General features: G+C 54.5%; 1 protein-coding gene across 1 annotated transcript in view; it reads right to left on the reverse strand.

The window, feature by feature from the left end:
* Positions 1 to 10,574, reverse strand: part of SMAD7 (SMAD family member 7) — a 27,839-nt gene extending 17,265 nt beyond the window's left edge. The window contains exons 1-3 of the mRNA XM_026092261.1: positions 10,295 to 10,574; positions 9,761 to 9,814; positions 4,031 to 4,105 (exon numbers count right to left, since the gene is read on the reverse strand). Coding sequence (XP_025948046.1) covers positions 4,031 to 4,105; positions 9,761 to 9,782 — 97 coding nt within the window. The 5' untranslated portion in view covers positions 9,783 to 9,814; positions 10,295 to 10,574. The remainder of the gene's footprint in view (positions 1 to 4,030; positions 4,106 to 9,760; positions 9,815 to 10,294) is intronic.
* Between the last annotated feature and the right edge of the window lie 6 nt (positions 10,575 to 10,580).

The following is a 10,580-nucleotide window of genomic DNA, read 5'->3' on the forward strand; positions in this document are numbered from 1 at the left end:
AGCCAGGCTGGCCACCACAATCCATGTGAGCTCACCCATCCATCCCTGGAGCTGGGTTGGCCACCCCAATCCATGTGAGCTCACCCATCCATCCCTGGAGCCAGGCTGGCCACCCCGATCCATGTGAGCTCACCCATCCATCCCTGGAGCCATGCTGGCCACTCCAATCCATGTGAGCTCACCCATCCATCCCTGGAGCTGGGCTGGCCACCCCGGTCCACGGGAGCTCACCCATCCATCCCCGGAGCCGCGCTGGCCACCCTGGTCCACACGAGCAAGGGGAGTCATAGCCAAACACATCTGGGAGCGAGGCAGCTCAAAACACAACGAAAACCGCCCCCCGTCTCCTCTCCACGGGGATTATTTTTATCTCCGCYGGGGTATTTTTGCCCCGCTCTTCTCCCTGAGCCGAGGGGACAAAGGATCCGGATGGGGGACACCCGAGCACCGTGGGAGATGCCGCCACCGCCAGGGAGTCCTCAACCGCCCGCAAAGCCACCGCGGCTGAAAACCGAGAAATAAGGGAACAGAGGCTGGAAGCGGAAAGCGAGCCCGGGCGCCGCCGGGGAGCGAAGGGCGCATCCGACGGCAGACGGGGCGACAGCGGAGCGCGAGGACYGGCGGGGAGCAACGGCTTCACTGACGTTGCCTTAAAATCCGGCCAAGCCGCGCGCGGGCTCCGTGGGTTGCTCTGGTCTGATTGCGACCTCCGGAACAAACCTCACCCCCACCTTTATTTTCTATTTTTCTTATTTTTCCTCTGCTTTTAAAYGAAGCTCACTGGGTCCCAGGGCTTTAACGTGGCCGGGCAGTTGGGATCTCCTCCCTCTCCGCACCACGTGCACGGAGATCCCCACCGAAAGGAAGGTCACGTTTTTGGGGAGGAACCCATCGCTTCATGAGCGACCCCCCCTCCGCCCCGCGGGATGACGTTTTCGCATGCGTTTGCTTTCCTCCTTTTTTTTTCCTTTTTCCCCCTTTTTTTTTTTCTTTCCTCTCCTTCCCTTGCCAAAAGCATCAAGTCRCGGGCTGCAGGCTCCCGACCTTCCTCCCGCCCTGAACTGAGCCCCATTCATTCCGCCGGCTCTCCATGGGGCCGGGAAGGAAAACAGCCAGCGTTGCCCGGGGAAGGGAAAGGAGGCTCGGACGGGTTACAGCGAGGGGGCAACCGCTCGACGAAGCTCGCCCTCCCGCYGCCTCCGGGATTCGGCACCGAAGCTGCCTTCGGCCTCGGGGAGAAGGAAGCAGGCATGCCGGCGACCTGGCCCGAGCCTCCCCTTCCAAGAACGGCTCCTCGCCCGGTATGGCGATTCCTTTTTTACGGCTCTCCTTACAATGTCAGCGTCTTTCCGCAACCCCCACGCGAGCTTCCCTGCCAGAAGAGCCGTTCACCCCCACCTGGCCCACATCCCAAATTCCCTCGTGCGCTGACAGCGATCCGCCTTGCTGAATCCTACCCTTCTGGCTTGGAGAAGGGGACGGGACCTCCCTTCCCCGGCCCTGAAACCGCCACGCCGAGTCCGGCTGAAGGCTACTACCACCAAGTTGGCATCAGCTGCCCTTCGCTGGTGGCCAAAGYGACCTCCTCGAGCCAGATGGGCTCGCAGAAGGCTTTCGGTGGCCCCAGCCAGAGCCGCTCCATGTGCTCCTCAGCCAAGCCATCTCATCCGCTTCCAGATCTACCCAAGTTGGGTTTTCCSAAAGCCGCCCTTTCGCGAGCCAGTYGCAACGCCGGGATGCGAAGACGGGCTCCGCCACAGGCCTCCACGGGAGAAGGGGACGGGAGGAGGTGCCTTCCCGTAGGGCGCCCGCGATGCACGCCTGGCTATCGAAGCGGCGGGAACGAAACGCTCCGAACGCCCCCCAACCGCAACTCCTTAAAGCCCCGTTCGAACGCGCTCTTCGCCTAACCAAAATACGCCAAAAGAAAAGAAAAGAAAAGAAAAGAAAAGAAAAGAAAAGAAAAGAAAAGAAAAGAAAAGAAAAGAAAAAAAGTTAGCTTTGGAGCATTGCTGCAAACTGCGTTTATTTTCCTTGCTTTGCCTGGGTCTCTCCAGTCGGGAATTTTCGGAGCTGCACTTCTGTGCGTGGAGCGGAGATGCCAGTAAATCAGCGCAAATTCAAAACAAATGCTCTTTCATGTGGAGGCATTCGGCTTTGTTTCATGGCCTGGGTAGCTAACCGTATCCCTCCGTGAGTCAACTCTCCTATCAGCTCCTCATTAAACTAAATGGCTACGATTACATTTGTGGAGGAAAAAAAAGAGCGGTTAATGATCGTAAAAGGCTCCGTTTCCAGGTTTTTTTTTTTTTTTTCGGGGGGGGGGGGAACCTTTGATAACCAAGACCCCCCCTCCAAAAAAAAAAAGAAATCAAATTAAATTTAAAAAATTACGCTCAAAGAGGAGGAGGGGGGAATTGTGCTTTCTCCTGGGCTTTATTAATGCAACCTTCCCCCCCCRTGCCGGTGGAGCACCCCAGCCCGGTGTCGATGCGCCGGGAGATTAGGCGACCCCGGCGGAGGCCCCGAGGCCGGCGTTCCCGGGGCGGGCGCTGTGATTTCCTGCGCCCCCCCCCGCCGCCTCCCCTCCAGGAGCAGCCCAGACAGACGAGATGTTATCGATAGCCCGGAGCTCGCAGAAAGCCCCCTTTTAAAAGCTAGTACTTCCTCTGCTTATTTCGTGCGGCATCCTGCGGCGCTCGGCTCTCCCCTGCCCTCCGCCGCGGGAGGGGAAAAAAGGGGGGGGGAAAAGAAAAAAAAAAAGGGAAAAAACCCACCTAACAACATCCTTATTGTGTTGTTTTGCTCCGTCCCTTTCTTCTTCCCCTGCTGCCCGAAAGCTATAGGCTCCAAAGCGAGGAAAAACCCAACATTCCCCCAAAACACACTTAAAAAAAAAGAGAAAAAAAAACGGCAACAAGTCGCTCTGTTCCCTTTCCCCCTCCATTTGATTAATTCTCATTACGGCCTTTGAGCAAACAACACGCTCCCCTCTCGAATAACAGCCAGGCTATATATTACGCTGCAAGAAAAACAAACAAGGCGCGCTTGAAGACATCCACGGCAAGCGCGATTCCTGGAGAGAGCCAAGGGCGCGCGGCCGCGGCCCACGCGTCTCCCGAATCCCAGGCGGCATCCGCAGGCCGGGGCGGCAAACGGGAGAACGAGGGACACGCAACGCCTTCTCCGAGGTCGGATTCATGGTTTCTCCCCCGGCATCGCCAGCCCGGCCAAATAGGACCGATGGAGCAGATGCCCAAGCGCGGTCTGCGTGCATCAACGTGGGGTGCTCAAACAGCAACGCGGGGCGCGCAGCCATGCACTGCCTCCCTGCCACCCCCACGTAGTCCCACAGGCAAGGAGAAGACACGGCACAAGGTGCAGGTACCCCTCGGCCACAGGCCCACCTAGCACTGCCGGCCCGCCGGTACCGCCTGTTACAAATCACAGCGCAACGCAACAGCCGGGAGCGGGAAAACCTCGCAACTCGTGCCCACGAAACGTCACACGCAAGTTACCCCAACAAAAACACAGCCCACGACGAGCGTCCAAATACCGCGCTAGCAGTCCCAGAAACACGGCGGAGGCGGAACGAGGCACGGACGCTCAATCCTCCCGCGAGGGTACAACCGTACCCGCTCCAACGGTCTGTACCCTCTAGCGAATATATTGCCGGTATCACTTAGCCTTCCCCGGCACACCTCTTCCGGCCTCGCTCCAAAAACTGATGGAGCGTAAGGCTGGAATCCAAAGGAAATACGGACTTGGGAGGACGGAGAGCGTAGCCCGGGATTGTCAACACGTCTCCTCCAAGCAAGGTACTCAGCTGCTACCAAAAAGAAACCCAACTCTCCCTCTGAGCACGCCTTTCTCAACGACTCGCATCCTCGAAACTCCCCAGCGTGGCTTTTTTTTTGTCCATTCGGGTCCCCCCCCCCACCCCCAGTCAACGGGAACGGCAGGGACGCAGGCAGAGAAGGGCCGGCCCGAGAAACGCGCCCGACGGTAAGGTCAACGAGAGAGGTCTTACCTGAAAGCCCCCCAGGGGCTAGACAATTAGTTCCCCCTGTTTCAGTGGAGGAAGGCACAGAGTCTGGACAATCTGCTGCGGCAGAGGGAAAGAACAAGAAATAAGTATACATTCGTTCCGTAGCACGCCGTAAACAACGCCGAGAGCAGAACACACATTCCAAAGCGCTGAACAGGAAGCGATTACTAATTGTCTGCACAGACACGGTAGTTCATCAAGATGCATCCACCCTAACTCATCGCCTCCACCAAGGCTCCGCACCGCACTTAACCACCAGCCAATGATGATTACAGACTGGCAGAAATTACAGACTGGTTGCCATCTTTCTGTCCAAGTCACCGGCTAATGAAATCCAGCCCGTCATCCTTCTGACATAACCGACTGAGCTCCCCAAACGCCTGAATTGTTGCTTTCTGCGTTGAATTTAGCCAACACCTGCACTCGCTAAAGTGCAAACTGAAAGGGAAATGGCTAATTACTCTCCTTTTGCTGCAAACGGTCTAATGTTAAGAGTGCTCCCCTCATCAGCTTTGTCATCACTGGTTCCCCGCAGATCTCACATGCCACCGATCACCTCCCGTGAGCACAGCGTGCACCTATGAGGCCTGGCCGGACAACACCTACTCCTCCACACACTACTGAAGGTATAGAAAAAGGTAAGATGAGATGGTTTTGGTCATTACGCCGGAAGACACAAGCTCAAGGAAACAACTGAGCAGAGCTGAAGTCAAGAAAAAGAGATCCATAAAGTTCACACAACCTTCAGGGTCTTGGCAGACTGTCGGTGAGTTTTGGTTTCATCAAATTTGGGCTCCCTACTGCCATCACTTTGCTCACTGCTTTATCTCAAAGCAAGGGCCACCACTTGGGAGGGCTGAGGCTTTTTTTCCCCCCTCTGATTAGTCATCTTTCCAGAATTGATCCCTGAAATCCTAGTGAAAAAAAAATGCGTGTGTGTATAACCTCGTTTTATCAGAGTAAAGTATAAGCCCTAACAGGAATATACAGTTTAACAGGATATACTTAATCAAACCGAAAACAATGGGGGAGACAGGAAATGGACTCACTTGTGAAATACTGTATATTATACACTCACTAAATGCCTGGTAGTGTCTTCTGGCTTCCAGAGAAACATGCTTTTGCCTTTTTTAACCCTTTCCACTTTCTCATCTAGACAATTCCCCTGTGCCCTTCTCCTGAGATGACTCCAACCGCTTTGGCTACAGACGCTGTCTGAATGCAGGCTGGACTATCCTGCACGTGGTGCCCCATGCTGGGCTCCGATCTGCCCCCGTCAGACGTGGCGAGCTCCCCCACGAGTCCCTGCGAGCCCTGGGGGATAAAGGACATGATTTGCCCTTTCCACGTCATCTTACTCTGGAGGTCATATATAACCAGGTCCTCTCTTAGCACGCTGGACACTCTACAGAAGACCAGGATCTAATTCATGGGATGGCAGGAGAGAATCCTATCAGTATGTCCACTTGGGACTTAAAATACCTAACCCTAATGATGAGATTTACAGCAATCCTGCTCCAGTTTGGCTCCAAAAACAAGGGCCATTTGGAGTTTCTCCACTGAGGCTAAAAGCAAGGATAGATTCAGAGGCTCCTGAAACATCTGGGCCGCTCCCTGATCAGCAGTAACAGTCAAAGAAGAACCAAAATATTTCATTATCATTGACTTCTCTTGACAGCTTCCAGCTCCCTTCCCATGTCCCAGTATCCAACAGCCACTTCGCTTTAACAATTAATCACAAAAATCCCTCTAAAGCAGAGTGCCAGAAGTCTCCTTACAGGACACAGTACTGACATAGCCTTCACCCTAGAACAAGGATGATGATCCCACATGGAACAGGCAGGAAAGCATGGACCTCCTGAGCTCATAGCACTAAACATGGCTAGTTTTATCCTTGCGCAACTCATATCACCCACAGATTAGCCAAGGGCTCTTGCTAGTATGGGGTACTCAGCTCACTTTATGTTTGGCACGGAGGAGGTCATAGTCTCCAAGGTTTACGCAAGTCTACTGCATGCGAATCTCTTCCCAAAATCCTTCTACCACAGTATAAAACCATCATGGAGACATACAGTTATTCCCGGTGGCTACTGGCCCAACCTTGCAAGGTGCCAAATATCTCCTGGAAGCTGCCAAACCTTCAACTCCCATGAAAATCAACACCATGTAAGGGCACGTGACTGCGCCTAACTCTCAGTAGGTTTCCTGCACTCCGATATTCAGGCACCACCTCGATCAGCCACCCAGGAGAGTGCGCGCACCACAGGCTCGTGCACAGCCCAGCCGGGGTCACCCCGCAACCATGAGTGAAACCAGCCCCTTCACTGGAGGGATCTCCTCTGGTCAGCAATGATGGAGATGCCTTCAGGAGCAGTGTCTAGACAGAGCCACCAACGGCTGGGCAGCACAGGCTAGTGCTGGGCCGGGGCAAAAGGAATACATGGGACAAGGGGCCCTAGCAGAGGCTACGGATGCATCCACGCCAGATGGACAAAATAGCTGCTTGAATCCTGGTGTCTGAGGGCACCACTGTCCTCCTCGCCTCCAACACAGCCACACGTGGTAGCTCCTGCAGAGACCTCAGGCTTGCGGAGCCCATGTATACCCCTCCGGGAGCTCAGCTTCACCCACTGCAGGCTCAGCAGCGCAGATCAGCCCCACAGGCTTGCAGCGGGAGCCCGGCCCCTTGCAGGTTACTGCTGCTGATGCCTGGAAATGCTCCGGATAAGAACTGGTGAGAGTCACCCCATACAACTTCTCCTTGAGGAACACATCTGAGCAAGCTGGCCCAGACCTACAGCCTTCCCGCAGGTAACACGGCTGTCAGAGAGCAGATCCTTCCGCTCTACAGAAAGCGCACGAATATCAAATCCATCAACCCACGTGGCATTTAGGTGACTGCAGCAGACCCTCTGGCTCCCTGTCTGTCCCAGCTTTCCTTAAGCAAATGACATAACCTGTCTGAACCTCCACCACCTCCAAAAAAGCGTTTGCGGTAATCCCCATCTAACACACTGGCAACCACTGCTGGAGCCTGGACACGCGCGGCTATGCCTACATATCTGTCTATACGAAGCACTTACGAGACTTAGCACCAGGCGCCTAAATATTTTTATTACCACTATCATGCTTCATGGAAAAGCACTGTGTCAGGTTTCCTGTTGGATGCACCGTTCCCTGCCACCTTTGCAGAGAGAGTTTTTCCAAGTCGCCCAACTATAAATGGAGGCATCATTCCTAACCAACGTCCTAGAAGTGTGCTTGCAGCCCGAGGCGGCTCGTTTTAATCGCCCGTGTGCCAGGCTGCACACTTTCCCACCCTAACTTACTGCTCCTCGCTCATTTAGCCAGTCTAAGGCAAGCAAGATTCATCCCAAAGCTTGGAAACAGAGGAACCGGAGACCCCAGCACGGCGTTGTTGCCTGCTGCAAGCGATGGCCGTGATACCCAGGCACTAAATTCGCTCTTGTTCTCTCCACAATAGCCCCGATTAAAGAGGGAACGCGCAGGCACGCCAGAAGCAGAGGTTGCAAAAGCCACCTGCAATGACAGACTTATGGGCTCCTCTCGCGTCTGTCACTGCTCCGCGCGCCCCTGTTGCTCAGAGTTCAACCGCCAAATGGGTTTTTCTTTCAAAAAGGGAAAGAAAAAAAAAAAAGTGGAACTTTTTGGTGAGTAACCCAGTTGCTTCTGCGTTTCCGATTGGCAGCATTAATCACTTCCTATTGGCTGATACGAGCAACTTTTCCTTTCGAAATGGCACATTCATGCTCTGCGGCTTTTCTGTTTACACACATTTTGCTACCTTATGTCAACACTTGCTAATGAATAAATATATCACTCGACTAACTGAAAATGAGGTCCTGGCAAAGGCAGATTGGATGTTTAAACCCTGCTAATAGATTTATCCTAACGTCTTTACAGGAAACCGAAGGCAACCGTTAACCCTTCTTTCCTTGAGCTTCACGCGGGCAAGGATCCGCCCGAAACCCTTTGCAGATTGGTTTTATGTCCTGTGCCAGCGTCGTCAGTAGGTAAAAAACACAGGAAAGAAAGGAGGAAATTCAGCAGCTGAAGCTTTTCGGGGAGCGCTCCCTTGCCCAGCAGGGCAACAGCCGAAACGATGAGTCTTGCCCCAAAACAAAACGCTTAGCGACCCTCAGCCCGTGTTATGGAAGAGCCCTTTTCAGCCCAAACAGCTCCCAAGAGCTCACGACGCTCGCGAGGGATGTTGACCATAATACTGATATCCCCTCATTCATTAACGGCCATTTATCTAGTGTTTTTTCAAAATATTTCATGCTTTGCAACCCAACCGTTTGCTAAACAGCTCCGCTGACTTCCACACGGCCTCAACACACTTCCTTGGGAGTTTCTAGCGGGGAAAACACGAGAGCGGCATAGGGTCCGGCCTGACTTTTTGCAAATCCCATACCCTCAGGAGCCCAGTCCTCAGCAGGACGGGACCTGGCACCCTGGGTGTCCAAAGCAGCCTCACTTCTTGCCTTTCTCTCATTCTTTCTTTTCCAGCACGGGCTGAGGACAACCTCAAAACGAAGACAAACTCCACCAAGGCAGTCCCTTGGGACCTGCCTGGGCTCCGGAGGCAGCCAGTCCCGGGAAACTCAACACCAGCAATTTTAGGGAAACTGCTCTTTTGGCAAAGCAGGACCCGATACCAGCTTTCAGAAACAGCCCTATTTTCGATTCCCTTTCGACCGACAGACGCAACCGAGCCACCACCAACGCTTCTGATCTGCTAGTCCCGGGGGAGAGAGGCGGCGGCTTGGCGGAGCGCTGCCCCTCCCCGGCTTCCTCCCCATTTCCGATTTTCGCTAGCTCTTCCCTCTTTCCGCAATGCCAGCCCTATTTATCTAACACGGGGCGAGCCTGCCGCCAGCCAAGAGTTTATGCAGACGACCGCAGGAGAGCTGGTGCCAGCCTCAAATGGGCTTCTCCCCTGGCATCCCGACATTCAATTACAAGCAACAGGCATGCAGAGCCGCGTTACCAAAAAATAAAAAAAAAAAAGGAAAAAAAACATGCTTTTCTATTCCCCTTCCTCATTTTTCCAACCTGACAAGGCGGGTTCAGACTCCCTTAAAACACAAAAAGATTCCTCCGAACCACACACGTCAAGTCTCCCTTGGCCCCTCAGCCATCGAAAAGTTACTTTTCCCAAATGACTCTGTCGCACCGTTTCCCGAGCTGGATTCCTATAAATTCACAGGCAGGCGTAGGGGCAAGCGGCACAGCTCGCACGTCCAGCCTCGGCGGCTAAGCCACGCCGGCCGGGCTTCGCGCCGCATGCACGGCGCCGGCCACCAGCAACAGCCAGCCACATCCCCAGACTTGCATTTTCTGGTCGCAGCCATCCCGGCTTCTCGAGCAAATCGGAGCAGCCAAGGCCTACGCTGCAATTGCAATCCCTCCTGGAGTTTCCTGCTCTCGCTTTTCTTTCCTTTTTTTTTTTTTTTTTTTTAAATCCTAGTCTGTGCAGAGGATTTCTTAAACAAATCACACGTTAATTCTTCCGGGGGTATCAGGAGGCGCGCACACACACACACACACACGCACACACACACACACACAGGCAGCCCAAAAGCGAAATGCATCAGTATAACAAAGGCAGGAGACATTTCCCCTGAGAAAGGGGGCTGTTTTCCCTTTTTATCTGAAGGCAGCAGGCTGCACGTAAAAAGGTCTACTCACCAGTTGGTTTGAGAAAATCCATCGGATATCTGGAGTAGGGTGGAGGGGGAGACTCTGGAATTAGAAAAGTAGAGAGAAAATAAAGGCAGAGCCATGAGAAAGAAGAAGAAGAAGAAGGGAAAAAAAAAAAAGAGAGAGAGAGATAGGAACTTATGATAACAGTGGCATTCTTTCAGCCAAACTGTTTGTCTTAGCTCTGGGGGTTGGAGGCAGGGCAGCGAGGCGGTGATTGCCTTGATATTTAGCTGTCAGATAAACAAAAGGGGCCGTCTGGCGCCAGTCTCCCTGCTATCTGCCGCTCGGGCTGTCTGAGCGGGGCCTCCTTGGCTCGCCGGAGCCGCGGCCGCGCCGGGGCCGCCCGCCCGCGCCAGGCGGCCCCCTAATCCCGCGGCACCGCGCCCCCCCTCCCCCCCCCCCCAAAAAAAAAAACCATATATATACGGCAGTATCTATGGCAGCGCATATGGCAGAAACTTTTTTTTTTTTTTTTTTGCATGCTCGCCGGGGAAGGGCGCCCGCGGCGCGGCGGCGTACCTAGCTCGCAGAGCCGGCTGAGGTGGTGCGGGTTGCAGCAGACGAGCTCGGGGTGCGCCTTGCCATAGGACTCGCAGCCGCAGAGGCGCTTCACCTCGGAGCAGTGGCGCAGGTCGGGCCAGCGGAACACCTTGCACAGCAGCAGCGGCAGCGGGTACCAGTGGGCGCCGAGGCGCGCGTCGGCCGCCTTGGCCGGCAGCAGCAGGCAGGGGGTGCGCGCCCCGCCGCGCGACTCCACGGCGCGCAGCAGCCCCTCCAGCTGCCGCTCCTTGAGCCGCTTGAGCAC

Source organism: Apteryx rowi, unplaced genomic scaffold (genome assembly GCF_003343035.1).
Source record: "Apteryx rowi isolate R43461 unplaced genomic scaffold, aptRow1 scaffold_95, whole genome shotgun sequence".
NCBI lineage: Eukaryota > Metazoa > Chordata > Aves > Apterygiformes > Apterygidae > Apteryx > Apteryx rowi.